Below are 27418 nucleotides of genomic sequence, written 5' to 3'. Positions count from 1 at the left end.
GTGGTGGCTGCCCAATCTGCTGGACCCCTCAGTTCTAATTGTTAGCTCATCGTTTCCTCAAAGAGATGGCTTTTAAAACCCAGCCCAGACAAACCCAAACTCGTCATCTTGGCCACTGTGCTAGATCTTTCCTGATTGTTTGCCCAGTTCAAAATGGATTCTCCATTCTTTGGAGATGGACACCAATCTATAGCATGGGCCCCAAGCAGCCATTTGACCTGATTTCCTGGTCACAGGTGACTGGCACAGGGACAGCCACCTGCCTAAGGCTCCTAGTTTTTAAGTGAGAGAGACAAGAACTGGATAAAGACTCAGCAGTGAATGGTACTGCTCTGTGAGAGAAAGGTGCATGGATTCCTGGTGCTACGGGCCCTTTGAGCTGCCCCACTTCCCATCTTCCTGGTTAATTTAACTCTTCCACGGATCTTTCATATATGCTAGGAAAGTTCTAGTAGAGTCTCTCTTTTAGCTAAGCTTGCTAGAGTGGGCTCCTACTTAGAGAACTTTAAGCAGTGGATCCACTGACACTCGTCATCCGAGAATCTCTCTTTCAGTCCGAAACCCCACCATTCCCTTCCCCAGCGACGGCCTGAAATTTGACTCTGATCTTACTTTCTGTGCAACCTGCATCCAGAACATTGAAACCTTGTGCATTTTATCTCCAAAATAATCCTCTCCTCCACGTCCTCTGCTACTGTCCTGGTTCCAGTCTCTGTGATCTCTTTTCTGGGCTTGTCCAGCCTCTGCAGGCTCCAGTGATCATTCTGATCATATCACTTCTCTGCCTAATATCTGAGGCTAAGTCTTGTAACTCTTACCGCAGCATTAAAAACCCTTCTCCATCTGGCTCACAGGTGCACAGGGCTCATCATCTGCTATTTCCATTCCTATGTGCCAGACAGGCCTGATCTCCGACCTTATCCAAACCTTGTCCATGCTTTGCATCTTCTGTGATTTTTGTACTGCTGATCCCTTTGCCCTTTGGCTCTGGTGAAATCTTTCTTCTTTAAGGCCTCTCTCAGGTCCTTTTCCTAACCCAGGGGATACAGAAACATTCCCTCCGTCTTCTGGGACAAGAGTTCCCTGCTAGACTGGGAGGCACAGCTCCCTTTGATTCCTGGCACTGCAGTGGTTGATTGGTAAATGGATATTGAGTGTACAGGATCGTACACCACCCAGTGTCCACCAGATTAGGAAAAGGTCTAGAGAGAATAGCCAAAGTCAAAGTATTTTCTGCTGTCACTGCTTACCATGCTGTAAGCCAAAGTCAGGAAAAGCAAGGCTAGGGGTGCTGAGTGGTGAATTACATGGACTGTACCCCAGACCTCCAGACCTCAGCATCTGAAAAACAAGTTACTCATAAAACTGGTTTTAGACTCCAGGAAAAACACATTTATGTGGCTTGTTGTTCATAAAACACTTCCATATACATGAACTGACTGAAATGTTCACTGTGACCCCAGTAAGCAGTTAAAGTTTATGAATAAAAATGAGGAAATAGCCAGGTCAGATTTAAATCACAGACCTTCGACAGGAAACAGTGTTCCTTCTCTCCGCTACCTCCAGTGCAAGTGTTAACATACAATGAAAAGGCTATTGGGGAAAGTCTGAATAGGGCAGGAGACGGCTCTGCTTCTAAAGCATGTGATGTTTTCCCCACCTTTGTTGTCACACATATGAGCATCCATTGCCAGTCTAGGGAGGTTAACCACACAGGACAGAAAATGTCACCCTTTCCCCAGGAATAGATATTATCCCAAAACACTTTCATTTGATGATAAAGTCTATTGGTTTTTCAGAAACCTATTTTCCCAATCAACAACCCACCCCTAGGTTCAACGTGGAAAATAATCTGCATGCATGTGTATGAGTTTGAGCAGGAGGGGGTATGCATGTACACATATGCATAGACATACAGGTTTATTTAAATGATTGGATCTACACTTTTGGAGGCTATTTGAAGTATCTTATCAAAATAAAACGCGTTTTAAGCAAGAGGTTAAAAAAGCTTTTCAGACCCAAAGGTCATTTAATACCATAAATCCTACTTGAGTAGTTTAGCAAACATTTTTTAAAACCCACATCCAACAGATTGGTTAGTATTAGATATACAGATTTGGTTTCAAAGCTGAAATACCCCTGGTGGAATAGATCTTCTCATGAAATTCAGTTATTTTATATTATGCCACAAAACAGGGACACATACCTATTGACAACTTAAATATTAACGCAGTAGGCTACCTGGTGATATAAATAGGAAAAAAACAGTGGTCATGGATTAGGAGTGAGAAGACTATGACAGCAGCCTACCTTGGACTGGGACTGCAAAGAATGTTAAAATCTATCCTAGAATTTAAAACAGGAAAAATGTCAAATATTCCACTCCCCATTCGGCCCAAACCATCCCCCAAGGAATACACCCCCCGCCCTACCACATGAGGTTTACTAACCACCTGCTACAGCTGTTACTATGTCACTAATTAACAATGATCACAGAAAATGTGTCATACCAGAGTTTTTGTTATCATACACAATGCATTAGTGGCTGCAGGAATCTTCCTCCAAAAGCTACCGTCAGAAGGCAAACTGACAAATGTCCGTGCCGCTGGTCCAAGAAACCACAGCTAAGAGCCACGAGGCAATCGTTTGTACATTGAGCTCTCTCTGGCATGCTCCCCGCTCTAGTTAGAGGGGCTGGGGTATGGAGAGACCGTCCCAGCCGGGCGCTGCAGCCTCCTACTCCTGGGCCTCCTTGCGGGTCAACTTGTAGATCTCAGTGGGTCCGTCCACATGGGTGATAGTGGTGGTGAGCTGGAGTTCTTCCCCACTGTGGACACCCAGATCGCCTGAAACAGGGTTTTCTGTGTTAGATGTGTTCAAGGAGGAAGGAGAAGCAAGCTGGGTTTCATCTCATGGACAACTGCCCTGACGCTAGCCCTCTTTGACATTCTGAGCACACAGAGAAACCCAGGGCACACAACATTCAGAACAAGGGCTAACTCCAAACCTGTTCACGTGGGCTTTGCAGAACTTTTTAAAATATCATTTTTGGCTCCCAGATGACAGTCATGAAGATACATGAGTCAGCTCACTGCTGATATTATTCATAGTAATCATTAATATTTAATGAGCATTTACTTTGTGCCTGACGCTATTCTAATCACTTTGTAAGTGATCTTCTTTAATCCTCGCAGAAACCCTCTGAAGTAGGCAGTATGAACGTGCCAGCCTTACAGATGAGGAAGCTGGGAGGCAGGCAAGGTAATTGTCCTGGGTTGAGGAGTAGGCTCACAAAAGAGCTGGCAAAGGAGTGTCTGATGCCAAGACTGATGTGATGGGCTAAACCAACATAACACACCTCCCAACGGATGGGTCCGTCAGGCACCGACACATTTGCTGTGAATGATTTACTACAAAACAGGAGCCAGATGCAGTGGCTCAGGCCTGCAATCTCAGCTACTTGAGAAGCAGGGGTAGGAGGACTGCTTGAGGCCAGGAGTTTAAGATCATCCTCGGCAACAGAGCGAGACCCTGCCTCTAAAAAAATTTTTGTTTTAATTATCTGGGTGCAGTAACTCACACTTGTAACCTCAGCTACTCAGGAGGCTGAGGCAGGAGGATCACTCGAGCACAGGAATTCTAGGCTGCAGTGAGCTACGATTGCACCACTCACTCCAACCTGGGTGACAGAGTGAGACTTTGACTCTAAAATAATAAAAAATAAACTACAAACACCTACATCACGTGAAGGCAAATAAGATCTGCTTATATCTATCCATAGATTGGGCAAGGAGCCATATCTAACACATCTAGGAACAATGCGAGGCTTTATTCTCCGGGAAAAAAAACAGTGCCAGAAATGTGCTGTGAATTTTCTTCTGCCCTCAGGATTGCCCTAAGTGTTCTGAACTCATTATCAGTGGACAGTGTACTGCTAAAATGGAATACTTTGAACTTTTCTAAATTAGGAGACAAAAATTTCTCTCAGTGAAACCTCCAAAACTCTGCTACCTGCCATAAGACAAGTGAACGTAAAAACCACAAAGGGAAAATGGAAATCACAACCACGCTCAGTCTGTGTGTGGGGGTGCATGTGTGCACAGATGTTTGTGGAGAGGGGTGCTGGGGAACAGAAAGTTAAACTTGTGTCCGTGATTTTTATATTGTGCATGTATTATATGTATCATGTTTTCTGGAACTGAAGTTTTTCTAATTTAAAGCACAGAATTAAGTAACTAAATGCTGTTTTCCATTGAAATGCCGCACCATAACTTAGAAGAAACCTTGGCCCTACACTTAGGACTAATAATCTTATCACTAATTTAAGAACTGCTGGGCATCAATGAATCTGGTGGCCTTAGAAGCCCAGAGGTCACTCCCCCCCACTGGCCCAGCAGGCTGCTTGGCTGGTTCCCTTCACGTGTGACACGTAGTACTAGTTTCTCATTGTAGACCCATTTCTCTGTGGCTGCACAGCAAAATCAGTCCTATTTTTTTTTTTTTTTTTTTTTTGAGACGGAGTCTCGCTCTGTCCCCCAGGCTGCAGTGCAGTGGCGCGATCTCGGCTCACTGCCAGCTCCGTCTCCTGGGTTCATGCCATTCTCCTGCCTCAGCCTCCCGAGTAGCTGGGACTACAGGTGCCTGCCACCGCGCCCGGCTAATTTTTTGTATTTTTAATAGAGACAGGGTTTCACCGAGGTCTTGATCTCCTGACCTTGTGATCCACCCGCCTCGGCCTCCCAAAGTCCTATTATTAAATGCCACCCTGTAAGCTCTCTACCCAGGAGATTCCCTGGCCTCAGAAGCAGGCTCATTGGCTGCTACAGAGGACTGCTAAAGGCATTTGGGGCTGTTTTGGCAAGGGTCTAATCCACAGGACTATGGAAGAGAAGGTATTAAAGGGGCATCCGTCCAGCCTCTGGCACATCCACATTCATCTGCCAGAGCACAGATGCCAAGTAAGGCTGGTGAGAGGCTTTAGCTGGGCTACTTTGGGCCAAGCTGAACCACTGCTTGTACAATGAGCAACAACTCCCAGGCCAATAACTTGTATTCTCACTGTTGCAACATCTAGTCCACACCTCAGTCAAGCACAAGCAGTCTAAGCCTCACATTTCTCAGTCAAAGCTATGTCTGGATTTGCATATCTGGGCTAGCCATCAGAACTTCAAAGCCAGTTTCATGATCTGCATGTCTGTGTGAGTCATCAAAATTTCAAAGAGAATCCTGACGACCCCAGTGGACCCATTAGCACTCATAACCGTTTACCTAAGGAATCCCTTTCCCTGAGGACTTCTTAGAAATAGACATTAGAGAGTAATTCTACTCAAGTTTGAACCAAAGATGTTAATTCTTTAAACTTAAAATATGACTCCAATTAGCAGATCCTAGAATATGCATATGATCCTACAGATCACTTGAAAAAACAGCCAGAATTGCTTTGGCTTCTTTATTTAAATGGATATCTATGTTCTAATGCTTATCACATGCCTGACACAGTTCTAAATACTGTACAAATATTAATGCACTTAATTCTCATAGCAGTCCTCAGACGGAGGCACTATTACCATCACTCCCATTCTGTTGATGAACAAACTGAGGCACAGAGAGGCTAAGTAACTTGCCCAAGGCCCAAGCTGCTAAATTGTGATGTGGGAGTCAAATAAATAGGTGCCAGGATGCAGGCTCTCAACTTTTGGGTTCTGCTGCCTCTTCTTAAATATTCAAGTTTCCACCAGCCAGTGAGAATGCCAGTGAGGTATGAAGTCCACATGCAGAGCGTTACGGTTAAAAATATCCACATACAGCCAGGTGCGGTGGCTCACACCTGTAATCCCAGCACTTTGGGAGCCTGAGGGGGTGGATCACTTGAAGTCAGGAGTTCAAACCAGCCTGGGCAACATGGCAAAACCCTGTTTCTACTAAAATTACAAAAATTAACCGGGTGTGGTGGCGCGTGCCTGTAGTCCCAGCTACTCAGTAGGCTGAGGCAGAAGAATGGTTTGAACCTGGAAGGCGGAGGTTGAATTGAGTCAACATCGTGCCGCTGCACTCCAGCCTGGGTGATAGAGTGTCTCAAAAACAAAACAAAAAACCACGTATAAAATACTTTGAATAAATTGTTTAGCATATTTACTTTGCTTTTGTATCTGACAAATTTATAGCATATAAATCAGTGCACTGACAGGAGAGCTGTTATTTATGAGTATTGGCCATATGCACTGTTAGGGGTTTAGCATGCCCTGTGTTTCCTTGTATGATGTGAAGCTACTGTGGCATAATTAATTTCTCTACTGTGCTGGATGAGGACCCAGATCAATGGGACTCCATGCACCAAAATCTATGTTTCACATGTGATTTTATTGTACCTTGAAGGCCAACTGTTCCCCCTTGGGGAATGGGTGTGTGAACGTGGCAGTAACATAGCCTGAGTGGAGATCCCTCCACTTGCCTCCTAATTCCATCACCTCCTACTTCTGCCAAGGTCTTGCTCCATCTGTTAGTTTCCCCCTCTCTTGGCTCCTGCTGCTCAGTGCACAAACATGCTCAAAAGTCTCTTCCCATCTAAGACAAGAAACAACCCTTCTGAAAATGTGATATGTGTCTTATTGGGGTGAAAAAGAGTGAGAAAGAAAAAAGAAAAGAATGCTTCAAATTTCTCTCCCTGGTTATGATGTCAATTCATCACAGCTCATTAACAATTGGATAACGGTTTATTTCTTCCTAACCTTGTGAAATGAGACCAATGTCTGGCACAGATTTCATCCCAAAGGACTACAGCAATGCATCCATATGTGTGGCGTCACATCCACAGGTGTGTAGCTGCTGCTTGGTTGGAACTGCCTGGAATGCCTAATGAGGACGAAGAAAGCCACATGCACTGGAGACTGCTTCTTACGACTGGCAGCATTTTAATGACAATTGTTTGTGTATCTGTGGCCACTTCAATAAAAACGACAACTGCTATGCTCATTCTGAGGTTGTACTGCAGATTCCGGGAGAGATCAGAGGTACCACTAGAGGTCTTCTAATGTTAATAAGGACTACCTACCTCCATTCTCACCACTACCAATGCAAATTAACACCCCACTGCCCAAGTGTGAAAGCCAGGGATCTCCCACACCGTGAGTTCATGTTTGTTCTCAAGGTCATACACAATGTGTGCTGGAGCCAAGATTCCAAACCATCTGTGTCTACCTCCAAAGCTTATGTTCTTTCCAGAACATTCATGACCTATCCTTTTTTGTGGAATTTTCCCTAGGCCCACACGAACCTGTCTCTTATTCACCTTCAAAGCTAAGTTCAAATGATAACTTTTTGTAATGAAGTCTCTGGTTCACAGCAGAATGAGAAAAACAGGAAAGTGTAGTATTTGTAAAGCCAAATTGTTTTCATGGAAAGGACTGTTTAAGAATATGTCTGCCTTACATTTTTGGTGTTGACTGTTATGTTAAAGAACAAAATAGTGTGGCTGGCGCAGTGGCTCACTTCCGTAATCCCAGCACTTTGGGAGGCAGAGGCAGGAGGATCACTTGAGCCGTGGAGCTGGAGACCAGCCTGGGCAACACAGTAAGATCTTAATCAAAAGAAAAAATGATAATAAAATGGTGAACGATAGGTTTCTTCTTTTTTTTTTTTTGAGATGGAGTCTTGCTTTGTCACCCAGGCTGGAGTGCGGGAGTGGAGTGATGTGAGCCGGCTCACTGCAAGCTCCGCCTCCTGGGTTCAAGAGATTCTCCTGCCTCAGCCTCCTGAGCAACTGGGACTACAGGTGCATGCCACCATGCCCAGCCAATTGTATGTGTGTGTGTGTGTTTTAGTAGAGATGGGGTTTCACCGCATTAGCCAGGATGGTCTCGATCTCCTGACCGTGTGATCCACCCGCCTCGGCCTCCCAAAATGCTGGGATTACAGGCATGAGCCACTGCGCCTGGCCTGTTCTTTTTTTTTTTTTTTTTTTTTTTTTTTTTTTTAAAGAAAGTAAATACCCAGGACAGTATGTGGTATGTAGTAAGTGCTCAAAACACCCACCAAAGATTCCCCCGGTGCAGGCAAGGGCAGCTCCTCTGTGCTCTGCGTGGCTGAGTCTAGCCTAGCATGTCGGCACTGGTGTTCTTCCCCACGGGCGTTTAGGAAAACACCCTCAGTTAGAAAACAAGTGTGCCTTGGGATAGCTCAGCTTTGAGGATCCCTTCTGGGAGATGGGGCAGAATGGCTTTGGTGGACAGGGTTAGGAACCCTGGGTCCAGCAGTCTCTCAGTGCCTGTCAACCCCAGAGGTCATTTATTCAGGGCTTGGAGCGAGCCATTGTCCCTGGACCTCCAAAGCACCTCCAGACACTTACTGCCAGGCAGTAACTGCAAGTGGGAGAAGAACACAATACAATTTTTTCGTTTGGGGGTAAAATCTTGGTGTTACAGGCTGAACTGTATCTCCCCCAAACTCTCAAATTCATGTATTGAAGTTCTAACCCCTAGAACCTCAGAATGTGACTGTGTTTCAAGACAGGGCCTTCTTAAAGAAGTAAGTAACAATGAGGTCAATTGGGGATAGGCCCCACTCCAACAGACTGGTGTCCTTTGAAAGAAAAGGAGATTAGAATACAGATATAGACAAAGGGAAGACCAGGTGAAGACACAGGGAGAAAGTATCTATCTACAAATCAGAGAGAGAGGTCTCAGAAGAAACCAGCGTTGGTGATACCTTGATCTCAGATTAGCTTCCAGAACTGTCAAAAATTAAGCTTCTGTTGTTTAGGACACCCCGTCTGTAGTATTCGTATAGCAACTCTAGCAAACATTTAGGAAGCTGAAGGTTCTTCCCAAGAAGGTAACTGAGATGTCCCTATCATGGTAGGGTGACAGGAATTCTAAGACTCAGAAAAAATGATGTTAATTGACTGGGCCAGGAAAGGTCAGGTCACTGGCAGAGTAATAGCCCTGGGAGAGGCAGGGGGCAGAAGACACCTGACTACAAACAGCTGAGCAAGGGGTACTAGGCTGGTGACGGTCCATCACTTGGTTCCCACCTTCACTGGGGAATGGGGAAAGGCTTTTAAGACCTGCTTTAGGGTCTGGGTCCAGCCCATGTGACAGACCAATCCCATCAGTGCTCACAGACATCAAGAAGCCCAGTTGGCCATGGGCAGATCATCTAACGTACAATCAGGGGGATGGCTTCAATAAAAGGGGGCGACCACTGTCAGGGCCTCAGGACTTAATCCAGCCCTTTACTGAGGCAACAAAAGCCAAAGCCATCTTTCCTGTGAAACAAGGGGCAGGAGACCTCAGAAGCCTCCAGAAGTAAAACTGACATCACACAGTAGCTAGCTGCCAAGACACGGAACCAGCATTGCCACTTTTGCTCCCAGCAGAGTGGGTGCATTAGACAGCAAATGCTCAGCGTGAACAGAAATAGGAGGGAATGGTGGCAGTGAGGGCGTCTTGGTGTTCCCTCTGCCACAGTCATCTAGTTGGGAATTCTATGTCTCACTTCTTTTTTTAAAACATTCTGACAAGAATTTTATAATCAAAAGAACACAAAAATCAAAGCTATTATCAAGAGTTGTCTGACTTCATAAGCAGCTCCGGCTTCTTCTTCCCACCTGAATTGTGGTTGAGTGGGTTTGGACAGTTTTTCATGTGTGCAGAGCTTTGCTGCTGGAGCCCTGGGAGGTGGTATTTCTGCTCCGAGCAGAGGGTTCACTTTAGCCTGCTGCAATTCATATCTGCCTGGGAAGGCATCCAGAATGATTCACAAATCGGTTATGGCAACAGGTAAAAAGAACGACTGTCATGAAAAGGCAGCAGCAGCAACAGCAACAGCAGCACCAGGGCAGAAAATACAAGTGTTCCTTGAAGGAAAAGTAACTAAAATATCTTTGCTACATTTAAAAATCTATATGTGCGTGTGTGTGTGTGTGTGTACACTCAGACACACATATATCCATACAATGATTACACATATAATTCTATGTACATATAAATAAAATGATTAATGTGAATGACTTTGCATATTCACTGCCACTATGGTCCACCAACCAATAGGAAGGAACCCAGGGGAAGTCCATGAAAGCCTGTGGCTGTAAAGAATGTGGCACCACACTTCCACAGCACCTATCTGCTGGTGCAAACACTCCAGCGTGGAGTTGTCCTGCCACCTTTCAAGAGGAAGATGAGGAAATCTTGTACCCCAGACCAGGCTAAACCCTCCTTGAGAGCAAGGACTAGGTTTCTGTCACTCCTTTGAGCTTCACTCCATCTTATTCAAGATGGCAAAGGCTAAGTACTAAGGAATTAAGGTATGATGTGTGAGCTAAGTACTGAGGGGCTCAGTGGTTCATTTGTAAAGGGTCACTTTCTGATCCACACTATGAAAGAGAAACACGAGAAAATGCTCTTTGGAAAGTGATCTTGTCTTGAACCTGTGGCCCACTTTGTTCTTCTCTGTCCATTCTATGACCAAAAGAGAAGAAAAAGTCTATCGTGAAATGCTCAATGATTCCATTTCCTTCCTACCCACTTCTACTTCCTCCTGACACTTGGCATGGCCCTCCAACTCACATACCAAACAACCTCCGTCAAAGATTCTTTCCCTTTTCTTATTGCCTTTGGTATCAGAAACTGCTTGTCTGTGCTCCATCCAGGATCCATCTAACAAAGGCTGAAGCCCCACACACCTGGGATTCACTCTCTGTACCAAGACATCTGAATTCCTAGCTCTGAAGCTTCAAAGCAAAGGAGAGAAAGAAATAGCGTGGGAAAGGCCAAAGCCAACTTAAAAATAAAAGCTTCCCATGAAAATGGAAAAAGAGCGTGGGAATGCTGGAGGTGGAGACGGAATGCCATCCAGAGACTCAAAGAATGTAAAGACACATGTATCCTTCCTTGCAAGAGTTCATCTTTGAGGTTTCCACATAATATTCCAAGCCAGGTCTTTCCAAGGAACTTTGAAATCTTGGCAAATGCTCTGAAATTCCTAAGATACATTGTGTGATCTGGTGGCAGATGAAGAGATGAAAAGTGAAACAAAATAGAGAAGAAAAATGAGCAGAGTGCCCAACATGGAAGAGACCCCTTCCAAATGCACAAGGTCACAGCACCATGCAGGAAAGGGAAGGGCTCACAAGCTGCCAGGGGCTCACGGGGGTGCTGGGAAGTCACAGATGATCATGTTACCAAAGGAGAACTGCTAAATCATACGACTTCTGTGTTTAGGATCAGCATATGGTCCCCAGAGAGTTTGCCCACTAAACTGCTTGAAGAATGTTTTTTAACAGAGGTTCTACTTGGCATTTCAGGCAGGACATTTCTTTATGATGAGTCTTTTTTGCCTATTGAACAACATTTAATAGCACCCCCTAGAATCTGGACACTAAACGTCAAAGGCATATCCCAGTTATAGTGACCAACCAAAACAACTATGAACATTTAAAAACACCCCCTTAGCAATGGATTCAGGGGATATGACCTCTTGTTGAGAATTATTTGCAAGTTTTCCATGAAATTATAGATCAAGCTGTCTTCAGTGAAAAACTCTGATGAGGGAGAGTCCAGTGCTTTTCTCAACTGCAACATTTTAAGCCTAGGAGAGCAGCTACCGTGTAGGGTGGACACATTCTCACCAATGTTTGGAAATCCCTCACCTATGACAAATATCACCCCCAGGCTGCCAATTAGTGGCAAGAGGTGTTCTTCTGCCCCTTCCCTGCTAATAGGAAGAAGGACAACCATGGATTTTCTTTTCTTTTTTTCTTTTCTTTTTTTTTTTTTTTTTTTTTGAGACAGGGCCTCCTCTATCACCTAGGCGGCTAGAGTACAGTGGTGCAATCACGGTTTACTGCAGCCTTAAACCCCTTGAGTTCAAGGGATCCTTCTGCCTCAGCCTCCTGAATATCTGGAACTACAGGTGCACACCACCATGGCTGACTTTTTTGTTTTTTTGTTTTGTTTTTTTAGAGACGGGGTTTCACTATGTTGCCTAGGCTGGTCTCAAACTTCTGGGCTCAACAAATCCTCCAGCCTTGGCCTCCCAAAGTGCTGGGACTATAGGTGTGAGCCATTGCACACAGCCTAACCATAGAAATTCATAGTTCAAAAGGACTTTAGGAGATCACTTACATTTGGGAGCAGTGGTACACAGAGGGTTAAGTGGTTTGCCAACAGTCACACAATAAAAACAAGCAAAAGAATTTATGTACATAAAGTGCTGTAGCACACAGTCAATACTTGATAATTATTTCCCACTGGTATTATCATTCCATCATCCAGGAAGGCCAGCCATTGCTTTAAGTGGTATTTCTCTGGAAGGTAGAAACTCTACCTACTCACATCAAGGACAAGGCCACATGGTTTCCTCCAATGTCCCACAGGATGACCATGGAATGAAATCAAGATTCTTGTCCACAAGCCCGGCAGTGCTTGCTGCTGGTGTTGTGGAAGTCCACTGCTTGAGAAGTTGCATGCTCCCATTTTCCACAGGTACAGTAAAAACACCAAGTGGTATTTTTACTAGAAATGGAAAGGAAGAAGGTTGCCTAGTTCACAAGACTTCTAGCAAAACAGTCAGTCAAATCAAAGTTGGGCAGGGGGTAGGTAAGTAAATGCTCTGTATTCTCACCTCAGACCAGAGATGGGTTTGAAACTGATTGTGACAATATGTCTACTCCAAAGAGGTCAAGGGGTGAGGGAAACTCATGTCCAGCATGCTCTCGCATGGATATGGCAAAAAGAGGATGAAGACAGATGGTGGCTGAGACCACTCAACGTCCCTTGACCCCCAGCACAGATGCCTTCTTCTCCTGCTCCTCTTCATCTCATCTCTCAAGTTACTACCCCCATCCCTTCTCCCCACAAGATCACTGAAGGCTAATCTAGAACTCTTACTTCTAAAGCATTAATTCACTCAACATTTTGAAAGTATCCTTAAGAACTAGTCCTTGCCCTGAAGGAGTCGATGATCCAGCAGGAGCATAAAGGCACAGACGACTCATCTGCCACCTCTACACAGTGAATGTCATGTGAAAAATAAACTCACGATCCCCTAGGCATATTCCTTAGGACAACAGTTTCAAGAGATACACTGCCTGAAGAAAGGGTGCCAGGGTCAAATGATCTAATAATTCTGGAAAATGCTGTTACTGCCCTCCGCTTTATAAAGACTGACAGTATAAATTAATGTACTAAAGGCATTAACATATATTGCAGTGTAAAGTCTTATTAGTGCCGATCAACTCAATCATTCTCAAGCATGTTTGACTACCTAAATTTATCAACATATCATGGAGACAATATTCCACTGAATGTCATTTGCTGGATTCTAATTGGGGTGATTGGGAATTGGTGTTAAAGAAGATGCTGCATTTTGACTGGGCCCAAAAGAAGAGTAGAGTTTCATTAGTCCCAGATGGAGGTAGAATGTGCAGTCCACTCATGCAACACACACTGAATACTTCCTAAAAGTGAGGCCAGCCCTTGGCTCTGGGGGGCTGCTACCCTGGTTTCCACTGCAAGGCAGAGCGAAAGGCACTAGAGCACTAATTTGAGAAAGGGCTTCCTATGTTTGGGGAATAGCAAGTGCATGGGTAGAGTAAAGCAGGTGTAAAAAGAGAAGGAATGAGGAATAAGGCTGAAGCCAAACAGAAAAAGCATCTACTAGATCAGTTGTTTATCAGGCCACCTGTTACCTGTTAACAGCACTGGCCTAGACGGTGTTAGTCATTTCTGTCTGCTGTGGCTAGTGAAGAAACCTTGAGCAAGATCTTCCCTTCTCTAGGCCTCAGTTTCTTTATCTATAAAATGACTGGATTCTCTAAGGCTACTTGCAGCTTCCACGTCTCAGTGCTCCGTGATTATAAGATATAAAAAGGCAGCACACACCAGCACTGAAGGACAGGAAGATTCTGGGGACAGGAGAATAGCTATTGGTTTAGACATACATAAAAAAATCACCTTGAAGAAAAATCGGCAGAAGAAAAATGAAGCCTGTTCCATCTTCAGCTCTCAGGGCCCAGACTCCCTTCACCTGATATCTTAGGATTCTGCTTCTCAAATGGGAGGAATAAACATGGCATAGTTTCCAACAGTCAATTGTGCTCAAAAATGTAAAGAAAGCAAATTTGACTCTTGTACTAAAATCAAGACATATTTTAGACTAGCATGCAATATTCTCAATGTATTTTAGAGATTTAAAAATGAGGACTTAAAGATCTGGCTTGTGTGGGCTTTTTGTCTTATGGCCCTGAGTCCCCTGGGTGCTCATTCACTGTCTCCCACTGTGAGGAGTATACTTGGAGGGAAAGCTTCACTGGAAATCTCAGAGCTTTAGCCACCTAAATCTTGTAAACACAGAAGCCTATTTATCCTGACTTAAGCTGTTCTAAAGAGACAGAAACTCACCATTGGACTGGTCTTCTCCATAGTTTTTATGGGACGGTGCATACAAGAACATCAGAGCAAAGACATACAGGTTCCACATCCCATAGATGCCCGTGAAAAAGGCGCTGTTCACTTGGACTGTGACGCCGCCCCATTTCCAATGGCCTTCCGTTACCTACGGAGAAAGGATGGTGACATTCAACTGAAACAGAGAAGAAACAGAAGAAACATAACACCAATAAAGGAACCAGCCAACATGAAAACCAAGTCTCTTCTACATATGGGAAACATGAAGGGCCATATTTTAATCTGAATCATTTCAGTAAAAATTAAGGTCAACTGAAGGTTCTCTAGCTATGTGTCAGGCACAGTGGTCCTTACCTTGGCTACACATTAGTATCACCTAGGGAGTGTCTCTTCCTAAAAACAGCAATTCATTGCTAACCCTAAGTTAAACAAACTGTGTTTGAGCCCATCACTTATTCACAGTTATAATTCCTCCTCTGCTGTCTGTCTTCCCAGCTAGATGTCAATTCCCTGCAGGCAGAGACCAGTTCTCTTTGCTGCCATGTCTTTAGGACCTGATGCACCATAGATTATTTCAAATCCAGTGTCTACCATTCACTCTGCTTAATGTAAGACAAGATGAAGACTCCAAACTTCAGAACTTCAGTGTCCGTAAGTGTAAAATAAAAGCTTACAGGTTATTGAAGAGAATTAAGTAAAAATATTTCTAGAAACTGCCTGGCATACAGTAAACACCCAGTAAATATTAGTTATTCCTATAACATCACTCGAAGTAAGCCACTCATGAAGATAATTATGAACCTTTCATATGCTTTGAAATTCTGCAAGAGATGTTTTGAAGCTGCTTTTGTCTGTGTTAATGCTTTGGTCTTAAGGGCTGCCTAAAGATATATGGATTACACTAAGAACTGTCAACAGAGCTGCTGAGCTGGGTGACTAATTTGTTCCCAGCTCTGACACAAATGAAATGATTTTGACCACTTCTGCTTACTACAGGACACTTAAAATGGAAATAGAAGAAAGTATTGGATAAATGTTCCTTTGACAGCCGAATGAGGCTGCATTGTATAAACCTTCTCTAGGAATCACTTTTAAATTGTAAGATGGCAGGCTGGATTGAAATGTTAAGAACTTTCACAAGCAGGTGGATTTCATTGCCTGTGTATGATACAGTGGGTCTGTGTTCATTATCTTCTGTATAATCCATAACCCATTTGGGGCCCTAGGCCAAATTAAGGTCTAAGTATAGGTATTTTCTTCTGAAAGACCAGGAGTGTCAGTTAACCACATTAACCAATTATAGACTCGGCAGTTTTAGTTTGGCCTTGGTGACACATAATTCTTCACTTTTTGTGACTCATAAACAAACCACCATTATGAACTCTTATTTATTTTGGAAAATAATGCATTTTATATAAAATGCCCAGAAGTATTTTTTGGCAAAGAAGGATTTCATAACCATTACTAATTTTAGGACAATGTACCAGCATTCAAGCTACTTAGGACTTCTTAGAAATGTCTCCAGATGTCACTCTTCTTACTTTTAAGTGCAGAATATGCTAACTTTATAAAAACTATATTACTTAGAGCATCTTATGATTTTTACTGCATATAATGGAAATGAAAGCATTAAGATAGTTTCCAGAAATACATGTACCTGCTGTCATAACACAGAGAACTCTTCTGTATGTGATGAAGGAGGGAGGCTAGGCTGCCATCCTTCCTAGCTATAAGAAAGAATATGGCAATATGGCAGCTTTTCTACTCTGTTAAGGCAGTGGACTCTTCAGCTCAGGGAAGGGCCAGTAAGAGACCCTACTTCCTGTGACAGAAGTTGGAAATACTCAATATTGACAATTTTAGTGACACTGATTCTTGCCAGGATTGACATGACTGACCCATCTAAGGAAACACCAACCTGTGTGCCTGGTACACAGTGGTGCTCAGTAGACGTATGTTGAATGAACAGAGGTAAAGTACAGGCATGTGTAGGGACTCCAGGACAAATACATGGAGGTAGAAAGTGGAGATGGAAACAACCACTCTTAATCAGTACTTGACTGAAAAGTCAAGAGAAAGTATTGCAGTCCACAGCAAGTCATCATAATTGAATTTAAAAGTGAGAGGAGATGCCAATATGTGATAAGTGTTATTCATTTAAAATATTGCTTTCTGTTATATTTATTTAAAGTAAGTGGTTAATACAAATATTAGCAAAGCTAAGATTCTTTTGTATTCATAACAAGGATAAGCATATTTATTCAATGCTAATGATGTGCCAGATACAATACTAAACCTTTTACATGAAACACATTATTTAGTCTTATTAACAATGCTGTGAGGTAGGTAGGTAGGTAATATTTCCATTCAACACATGGGTAAACTGTGGCACAGAAAGATGTAGTATCTTGCCCAAGATTGCTCAGCCAGAGAGTCATGGCTCTGACTCCAAAAGAAGGTATTCTTAACCATTATACAACACAAAGGTAGGAATGTTATCTTAAACAGGGGTTGATCTCTGAAGGTAGCACCTGCTCTGAAGGTAGCACATGAGGCAATGACTGTGTAAGGTCAAATTTCCTTCTGAAATTCACTTCATTGCCCATAATGTACCTTACTAATACAACATACACACACAGGTTTGTATATTCAGATCTGTATAGCATGCACTGTATATCCTGGACATAGTAATGTATGGTATAAATAAATTGGATATATAAACAAAATAAAAACTTACAGTAGAACCACTGGAATGAGATGCCCATAGTATGCCTTTGCACACACTAAGCCTGACAGGAAACATCAGACTCCTGCTCCCCTTTCATACTTGCTCTGGGACACATGCACATTGTTTAGAGTGGAATTGCAGAACTACACATCCTACTGAATGTGCAGTCTGTAAATGTGGTGTTTCCTGCCGTGGGCAAAGAGTTGAACTGCAGAAATAAACGGTATAGATAGTGTAACTCTACCCTTTGATGGCTAGCTTGTTTTTCCCTCTCCTCTCCCAATTATTCATGCCTGAGACATCCTCAGCTCTGAGCACATTCCCACCAATATGTACCACAATAAGCAGCCTCAACAGAGCAGGCCTTGTAAATCCAAAATCATACTAATGCCAAGGCGGAGGTAACAGTCTCCCCCTTTTAACTTTTAGAGAAAAATCAGGTAGCCCCAGCCCCCCTCCGCCAAAACTCCCCCACCAAAAAAAATTCCCAAATCTCACCCTCTGCGTAAGTCTTCTTTCTAAAAGTCCCTGTTTTTCCTGATTTTACATTTGAACAATTTACTTTTGTGTGAAACCACCCAATTATACCCCTGGAGCCAAGTGAAGGTCAAATCCCTTTACACCCAGTAGTCTTGACAACCAACATTCCACTTAACAACAAGATTTCCAAATCCCAGACCCAGGCTCTCTTACCGGAAACATTTCCTCTGTAAGTAACAGAATGAAGTGATCACACACACACAAAAGAGCTGGGGACAGGCTCTCTGGGAGTTTGCTGCATGTGGCTTGACCTGAATGTCAGGCACCTGGGGGTCCCCTTAATGAAGGTCGGTGACCTTCTCCCCTGCACTGCACTTCTGTTCCCTACTGCCGCCACCTCTAAATAGAACACCTCTTTATTTTCCAGAGGGAAGGGGCTGAAATATCAGACTGCGATGTACCATCTCTTGGTTGCTATGACTGAGGCCATTAAAATGGCAGGCATTAAAAGACTGCACCTCAGTACCCAGCTACAAAGCCTCAAGGTCACTGCATTCCACAGCTTCCCGTCGCCTTTCATTCCTGGCCTCAGAGCTTCAATATCCTGGCGAGATCCCCTCGCATTATATTTCATGAGGCTTAAATGCAAGCTCTCCCACAGCAAGCCCGAGAGTATAATGGGGGTTTTAATACATTCCTTTTACCTAAGGCTGGGATCCATTTCAAAAAGTTACCCAATAGGTTTCCTTTCAGGTGAGCTCATTGCTCTGACATTCCAAAATGACATTAAAAAATAAATCCTCTGATGACTATATTAATACAGTACCTGGGACACTGAGAGTTATGCCGGAAAACGTCTTAGATGTCTATAAATAAATCTTTAAAAAAAAAAAACCCAGCAGGAGGAATGTGAGGAGCTAATGGAATTCAAAAGGCCTCATTGCTACCCCCTTAGAGTTGAAATCCACTCCGGGCCGACTGTCGCAGCAGATATAAAAAGCCAGCCACAGGCTGAAGCTGTATTAGAAAATACTGAGGCAATAGAATATTAATCTTTTTCTCCAAAGAAAAGCCACAAACTATGCTCCTTGGAAGATGGCTTCCTTTGCTGTAAGAAGTACACTAATTAAACATGTACAAGGTTAAATCCTGGCAACATGCAGCTGCTTCAGGGATCAGTCCTTCTTGACTTCAGGTGGAAGGCACTCCCCACAGAGGTAAGACATACATGAGGCAGTGTGGGGAGAATGACGTCAGCTTCCCAAATTGGCACAAGGACCTGTGTGTGGCCTTAGGACCAAAAGCACCCTTCTTTCTGCCTTCCTGAAAACATATCTTGAAATTGCCTTTTATGTCTCAATCCATCTTCCTTGAGATTCTGTTTCTCCAAGGAAGTGCTCCGTGCCCTCTCAGCCTTGCAGACCTGGCTGTGTCAAGTGCCACTGTGCACTACGGAGGGACTGGAGGAACTAAAAAGCATTTTTGTCATAGGAGGGAACAGCCACGGGAGAAGTCAGGCCTCAGACACTCTTGTTGGAATATGGATGTTTGAGCCTTAGCTGGTAGAATAAAAAACTCTTTCAGAGTGGAGTGGAAAGCGAAGTTTCCAAGGTTTTATAAACAAACAACCTGATACAAACACGGCAGTGTTATAGGTCAAAGCAGATGTGGTGAACAGAACTTACAAAGACATATATGTATATCGGTTTTATTTTTTCCATGTTCATTTCAACCTCAGTGGAGCTAGCTACACTAACACTCCCCAGTGGCACAGCCAACAACAGGGCTCTAGAGGCTCCAAACTTGGGGTCCCCTTGGGTGCCCTTGGATAGAATTCAAGGGGTCCATAAACTAGAATAGAAAAAATTGTATCTTTATTTTCACTAGTCTCTAACTGAAAGATAATATTTACTTCAATTATAGATGCAGAAAAATCCCGATAGTGTTAGTACTACTGTGATTTTCTCAATAGGAATCATGATATTTTCACATCAATTATAATTCACATCAATTTCAGTCAACTACAGTTGTAGATATAAATCTGTAATATACCTGTAGCATGTTTTACTGTAAATATATATTACATATGATATATAGAGATGATTCCCTTTGAAAGTCAAAGTATTTTATTTTACTTATTAGAAAACATTCTAAGAGGAGACTCATAGCCTTCATCAGGTTGCTATAGGGGTCCATATACAAAAATGGTTAGGAGTCCCTGTACTAGGGAAACTTCCTAGCAGAATGGAGCAAGTCATGTCCTAAGAGACTATCTGCACTGCTGAAATCCTCCATTTTGGCTAAACGACAAAGCACTGGCAAAAGAGTCAGATGGACTGGGCTCTGATCTCTAACTTATTGCACGTCCTTTGGCAGGAAAGACATTCAACCTTCTTGCTATTCATAAGAACACAGCTATTCATGCTTACAATGTGCCAGGTGCTCTGCTAATTACATTTGGGTGCCACAGTGATGGTTTAGTCAACAACAGAACACATATATGATGGTGGTCCTGTAAGATTACAACACCATATTTTTTCTGTATTTTTCTATGTTTAGATATGTTTGAAATATACAAATACTTACCATTGTGTTACAATTGCCTGCAGTGGTCAGTAGAGGAACATGCTGTACAGGTTAGTAGCCTAGGAGCAATAGGTTACACCATATGGCCTAGGTATGTAGCAAGCTATACCATCTAGGTTTGTGTAAGTACACTCTACGATGTTCCCTTAATGAGGAACTCACATAATGATGCATTTCTCAGAATGCATCCCTCTTTGTAAATATTACTTCATGTGATCATTACGGCAGCCTTCTGTGGGTCTACTGTTATATTTATTTTGCAGATAAGAAAACTAAACCTTAGAACTGTTAAGTAATCCATCCAGCTAGAAAACAGCATTAATGAAAACTTTCTCCAAAGCTATTAGGTATCATATTCTAGCAATCTAGGATAACAATTCCTGCCCTACTTACCTCGCAGGATTTCCGTGATGCTCAAATGAATAATAGATATATTAGACTTCAAGAGTACTTCCCACCCTTCAAAACACGTTATGAATATTTTTAAATTATTATCATTGTTGAGATTTTCAAGTATAGCAAAATTTTGAGTTTTGGAAATAACCAGTAAAAAGACAAGATGCTATCAAAGGGACCTCTGAATTACGTTTCATATTTAAGTGGCAATATAATTATTACAAGGAATAGCTGATGGACTGTATAAGGATCTATGTTAATGCTAGATAAAAATAGAGTCAAATTTATGCTTTAGTGTTGTGCTACAGGGCTTGATAAGTTTATTCTCATAAGTAAATAAAATATGTGCCCTTCAAGTTGGCTGTAGGCTTTTAATTTATTTAGAAACTTTTATCTCTTACAAGGTTTTATGGAAAGAGAAAATTTAGTCCATTTGGCCAGGTGATATCAAGACCCAGAAAAATATGGCTTGACCAGCTGTCCAGAATTATGACCTCTCTGCCCCTTTCCTCAGTAGCTCTATCAAATTTCTGTGCAGGGGAGAGGGACCTCTGCAGAGACAGTCTCACCTTGACATCTCAGGGTCCACTTACCTGACTAACGATGAAGAAGATGACAGTCATGGCAGCGCAGGCCAAGGTGATGAGCATAAGGAACTTGAACCTAAAGATTAGCCCCTATTAGAAAAGAAAGAGTAGTTTAATACTCCATCAGCTACCAATCCTTTTCTCACTATATAAATCTATAAAAAGCTTAAAGAAATCTGTAAAACCAAATCCCTAAGAATGACAGTAAAATGATTTCCCATAGTAATATTTCTTCTGCAGAGGTGAATGTGGCTGAACATTTCTTGGGTCAAATATTGCCTATGTTCTTATCACTCATAAAGCAGCGATACGAGAGCCTGGGAAATTATATTCACAACACGTCGTGAGGCTGCTAATTTCCCTGCTAAGCTGGTGATGCTTCTCTGCAAGGGTTCAAAGTTACCAAATCCAAGTTTTCTGTGGTTGTAATAAAATTCTGCTCCAGTGAACAAAAAGAAATGTGCATATTAATCAACATGAAGTGGATTTGGTTGAATTTTCTCATGTCACTCCAGCTCTGGAGACAGGCAAGCCTTAGAAAGTGCCTGTGGTTTCCTGAGAGCAGGATTTAAGAGAACCTGTGTTTCAAGGAGGGAGGCCTATTATTCAGGGGCTCTTATGTGCAAGATCTACTGCATATAAAAACTCTGAGGTTCTGTAGTTTCTGCTTCTCTTTTCATACAGGAATTGGGCTTGCTTCTCCAAGGACAGCCACTTAGGCATGAACCCAAGGGATCCCTGATAAATCAAGGATGTGTTGCTTGCATTGGGGATTTGAGGATGTTAAGTGTTTCTCTTGAATGAGGAACATAATCTATAAACAGAGATTACTGAACTGTCTGAGCATCTGCTGGATATTTTAGGGGAATGTGGCCTGTTAAGAGTCTGGAAATCAGACCACCTGGACTAAACCCTGTTTAATTACAGGACAGGGCTGATTTTGGGACAGAACTTTGACTAAAGCCTCATCCCAACCAAATCCCAGTTCTGCCATAGTCCAATCTCCCATCTAGTATGTACCTACATTCCATCACCAAGCTGAAGAACTGGCTGAACAAGTTTACTCCTTATTGGAAATGGAAACACATTTGTACCACGGAAAATGCCAAGATTTAGACAGGCCAGCTAGAGGCTTCTCAGAGTAAGATTTGGCCTCTAAGTTTGCCCAGAGATCCTACATGAGAATCTCTCAATGTGTATTTCAAAGTTAAGGCTTTCTATCTCTGGGGTGTGTGTGTTTACACATCAAGCGGAAAGATAAGCAAGCACCAGTTCCAGAACGAGCCAAGCAATCTGCCCACCTCATAGTGTAGCCGCCGGACTTTGCTCATAGCTGGCAGGCTGGACTGCTTCCCACTGATGTTCCGAAACACCTGAAATACCATGAAGCATAGAAACAGGAAGTAGAGGCAGAGGCAGATTCCAGCCACGATGATGAAGGCCATCTGGTAGTGTCCAGTAAAGGAAACAACGGGCTAGCCAAGGCCAAGCTGAGCGGGCCCAGGCACGTCTCCCCAGGTCTGTTGGCAATACTTGTTTTGTCTCCAAATACATAGGAAATTTTCAAGGGGATAAATTATTAAAACCTGACATTCTAATGCCAGTGATAGGTTTCTTGACACAATAGTACCACAGAGGGAGGTGTTCAATATTGCTTTCTAAACCAAGTAAGAAAAGAAATGGTGTCTTGCTTGTTAGAAATGAAGAATCTAGACCCTACCGTAGACCTAAGGAATCGGAATCTGCCTTTTAACCAGGTCCCCAGGAGATTCGTATACACAATAAATTTGAAAAGCACTAATAAAGCATATATTGGTCACTATGGATCAGATGAAAAACCACATTAAAATCACCAGAAGAGTTCAAATGTAGATCCCCAGCTTCCTCCCCAGATATATGGAATCAGATTTTCCGGGGCTAGGACATCAAGTATGACTATGTTTGGAAACCACTGGGCTCGTCCTTGGAGTTTTATAAGAATGAGATTGAGATGCTCTGGCATAATTGAAGAGGAGATACGTGGGGGCTCAGTGCAGGGGCCCTGGGCATGGGTTTGAAGGTCTTAAAGTGAAACCAGGGAAGAAGGACTACTTGCAGTTTTCTGTCACCACAGAAAGTCTTGTCCAACAGAATGGGGACTGAAGGACACATGACACAGATGGGAGTTTGGGTTGCTGCCAGTATACTTGAGACCCACTAGGGGGCTGACCTGCCATTAGAGTCAATCTGAGAACCACCAAGGCCTGGGGTAGTGTGAGCTGCCTTGAAGGCAGGTGACCTGATTCCAACCCCTTTCCACTACAACAACTCTGCCCAAATTGCCTTTTTTTTTGAGACAGAGTTTTGCTTTTGTTGCCTAGGCTGGAGTACAATGGCACAATCTCGGCTCACCACAACCTCCTCCTCCCGGGTTCAAGCGATTCTCCTGCCTCAGCCTCCCAAGTAGCTGGGATTATGGGCTTGTGCCACCACACCTGGCTAATTTTCTATTTTTAATAGAGACGGAGTTTATCCATGTTGGTCAGGCTGGTCTTGAACTCCCAAGCTCAGGTGATCCGCTGGCCTCAGCCTCCCAAAGTGCTGGGATTACAGGCATGAGCCACCATACCTGGCCCAAATTGTCTATTTTTAAAAGCATTTAATAAGTATGAACTTGGCATGCATATTTCATTAAATAATATAATATCTAATGCAGTTTCTCCTTCTTTCCTATAATGAACAGTATCCTGGAATGAAGGGAATATAGTTATTTTCTGCAGGACTTGAAATTTTACTCACTCTATCATTTTATAAAATTTAAAAGTTGAACTAGATTTAACATTATAAACATTCTCCTTGTTGTGCAGCTAACATTTGGTGGTGGCATAATGGAGGAAGGGTAGAGCTTCTCTCTCATCTTTGAGGTAATGATACCACAGATTTAGTTTGCTCACAATGTTCTTGTGACACTAAGAAACCAATATAGACATCGTGGCAAGACAAAGCATAGTCCTTAGCACACGGCAAGATATGAGCCATCGAGGAAGACTACAACCCAGGCTTTCTCTCCACTCCAGAGCAGAGTCCTTTTCTCCCAAGAGCATTTCACATACTATTCCAGAAGATAAAATATTTAAATCCAGCATCCTAAAAGGGATAAGCTAAGACTGTCACTTCTGCTTCCTGAAGAAGACTTAGCGTTTATGCCAACCAACCAGAAGCCTCGGCGACTCCACTGGAACTAATCACCTTAGCCTTATCTCCACTTGGTCTCAGGAATGAATAGCAGCAGTGTGATTTGCCAGCACACCAAGGTCACTGTAAGAAGTCTCGCACATAGGCAATTTCAGAAACAGGCTCTCCCACAGGGGCCCAGAGATGAACCTCCATGGCTCCAGGGAAAAGCTAGTCATGCTTCAGTCTGCAGTAAACAGTGTATAACAGATAATTCAGACAGGCTGCAGTAATCCCAGAAACTCGGATCCCTCTGCTGTGAGGATGGGCTGCGACCTTCTCATTTTGCCTGCTGTCATCCAGGCTTGAAAGCAAGCAGTAATTCTTATTATCAGCCTTAATTGTGCTGTTATAATTGGCCTGAGAATCAAAGCCCTGGCTGAGTACATATGGGGAGCATCAGCAGAGCCTTAGAAAATGATCTTGGGGACTAGGTGGCTAGGGGAAGAAATAAAACCCTGAACCCATCAAGGAAGGATACGGCCAGCTCTGTTCCAACATCTGTAGTCCAGATACTGTAGAAGGGATTCGTGAGTTGTACCCCTCTACAAAGAAAATGAGATGGAAAGGCAAGACAAATTAATACAAAGGCAAATGGGAACTTTCCTTTTCACGTATTCTTAGCTTTTCAGCTGCAGGGGTGAGGGCTGTATTTAGGCTAAAAAACATTATAGAGATCCTAAAGAGAAATGAAGCTTGTAGAATACATCAGCCCAAACATTTTGCAACTATAAAGAGCTGTGCATTTGATTTGATCCCAGACCTTGTCTGAGGATGTGACCACGTCCAGTGCTTCCATACCAAAGGTTCCCGACCACCATTCTCCTTTTCCAACACTCCTCCTAAAGTGACAGGAGTGGGCGTGGTGATGCACAGTTTGGCTCAGTGTCCCACAAACACCTGCTCACCTCTCACACATGTCAAATATGAAGAGGCAGAAGGAACCAACGGCAATGGGTCCGACTTGCTTCCAATACCCTGCAATGTGGTTCCGCTCGTGCTGATCCTGAGGAAAACCAAATTGAGAAGGGAGATAGAGGGGAGAGGAAGACCAAGCAATTCTATGGGGGAGTCAGCATTCGAAGGACACCTGCTGACCACCTATTATGTATCAAGCACCATGCTAGACTCTAGGTGTATGAGAACAAAGAAGATGAAAATCCCTTCTTCAGAAACTCACCTCTGTGGGGGAGTCTGGCACATATGCAGAACATGACAAAGCCCAGCCATAAGGGCTCTGAGAGTAATAAGAACAGGATGCCATGGGAACACAAAGAATGGCCTCAGCTCCCAGGCAGAGGACACTTTGTGGTCCACAAAATAACTCATTCTGAATTAAATTTCTATGTGACTTGTAACTTGTGTTTATAAAAGTGACAGATCCCCAGAAGACAAAGTAAAGACATTAAAGCATTTAAATATGTGAAGTGTGTCTCTTATGGTTAGGAAAACAGGCATATTTTCTCCCCATCCTTATTAAAACCAGCAATGATTCTCCTTGATAAACAAAGACACCAAGAGAAAGAAAAGGAAGGAATGTAGAATGAGAAAAAAGGGAAAGCAAAGATGATCTTAGCCTCCAGGCAGGGCCCCAGGTGGGTCAGTCCACACCAGCTCCCTGTGGACAATCCTTGGCTGGCTTCCTGGTGCTGGACCGAGTTCCCTCCACTCCCAGGCCCTGATGCCGAGGCCTCATTCTTAGCGCATCTCTGCTGGAAGACCCCTCATGGGGAAAGACCCCCTAATGTAGACAGTTTAGCAGTAGGCAGAATTCTCTCTCTCTGCTCTCACACTGCTCTCCTGGAAGAGCGGCAGGACTTCAGAGGTCTGGTTTTTATGACTGAGCCATAATGGAATTTAAAAACAGTCCACTCTGCTATGAAGCCCATGTGCCTGACACGAAGACCAAGTTCCAGTTGGCATATCATCTTAGCCACAATGTGATGACGACACCATTCTTATTTTAAACCATGGAACCTTCAGTCCCTCTTGAAATATGATTTGGTGTCTGTGCAAACTGAGGAGACCAGGAAGGTCTGTATTTCCGAGTAATAGGGGTTACTAGGCCACCTGGACACATTGCCAGCTGGAAAGAGCCAGGTCCACATTCTCTGGTGGTTAACCTGTATTCCTGGGGACAGGACAAGCAGGGCAGAAGCCAGCAGACAAGAAACTCAAGCTCAAGGGCAAGAAATAATACTAATCATCAGAATGTGTGTGTTTATCTTAAGTTACTCACATTCTCTCTTTCAATTCGCACAAAAACTCCATGCATTAGGCCTTTACATCCCATTTTATAGATGAGGGACCTGAGATTCAGAGTGATAATGTCATTTGCCTAAAGCCACTCAGCTGGTCAGCAGGTGGTGAAGCAGGAATGTGAACCAGAGGGGTCTGCCTCCAGAGTTCCCACTTGTAACTACTAGTTTATTCTGTCTCACCCACTGCTGACTAGAGGCAAAGGGGGGCAGGTGTCAGCTTGGCAGCCTGCACGGAGCAGCTGGTACAGACGTCTGTCCCTCGCAGGGGCTCTTACCATCATGTGCTCGCCACAGAAGATGATCCAGAAGGACAGAAGCATCGCATAGAAGATGCCCTGTCGGATGTCACCGAACAGCAGCATCCAGGTCCAGTCGAACCCGATGGAAAACCATTCCACTGGGATATTGATAAAGGTCATGGAAATCCCAAGGGCAAAGATGACTCTGATGGTGAGAAAATATCAGGACAGCCACTTCATTCATCTGGAGGGCAGATTTTCAAACAATTCCCAGAAGTCAGTTTTGAGACATGAGATGTTACTTATTGGGTCTGAAGCCATATGATTAATTTCTTCTGCACAGAGATGCAAAATGTCCTATGTAGTTCACACTGCTGCAGAATGAAGGAGTGCTACACCAACCTTTCTGTGGAAGTGAACCTGACCTCCTGAATGCCCCACACTTTACTTTGGTACCGCTGCAGATGAAGAGCTTCCTACAATGTTTGTGTCCCCTTGCCTTCTCACCCAGGCCTCAGTGAATATA

At 43.4% G+C, this 27418-nt stretch overlaps 1 protein-coding gene across 2 annotated transcripts in view; it reads right to left on the bottom strand.

The window, feature by feature from the left end:
- The window catches only part of WLS (Wnt ligand secretion mediator), a 134806-nt gene that overhangs the window by 25245 nt on the left and 82143 nt on the right, over positions 1–27418 (bottom strand). Inside the window, exons 6-12 of one of the 2 annotated variants that reach the window (XM_007978340.3) lie at positions 26929–27097; positions 25301–25398; positions 24874–24937; positions 22481–22624; positions 21186–21269; positions 14397–14550; positions 2000–2846 (exon numbers count right to left, since the gene is read on the bottom strand). In XM_007978340.3, coding sequence (XP_007976531.1) covers positions 2737–2846; positions 14397–14550; positions 21186–21269; positions 22481–22624; positions 24874–24937; positions 25301–25398; positions 26929–27097 — 823 coding nt within the window. In that variant the 3' untranslated portion in view covers positions 2000–2736. Of the gene's footprint in view, positions 1–1999; positions 2847–14396; positions 14551–21185; positions 21270–22480; positions 22625–24873; positions 24938–25300; positions 25399–26928; positions 27098–27418 lie in introns of those variants that run through there. The other variant, XM_038001483.2, reaches the window with a different exon arrangement.

This window comes from Chlorocebus sabaeus, chromosome 20 (assembly GCF_047675955.1).
Source record: "Chlorocebus sabaeus isolate Y175 chromosome 20, mChlSab1.0.hap1, whole genome shotgun sequence".
Classification (NCBI taxonomy): Eukaryota; Metazoa; Chordata; class Mammalia; order Primates; family Cercopithecidae; genus Chlorocebus; species Chlorocebus sabaeus.
This window is presented reverse-complemented; position numbering and strand designations above follow the sequence as displayed.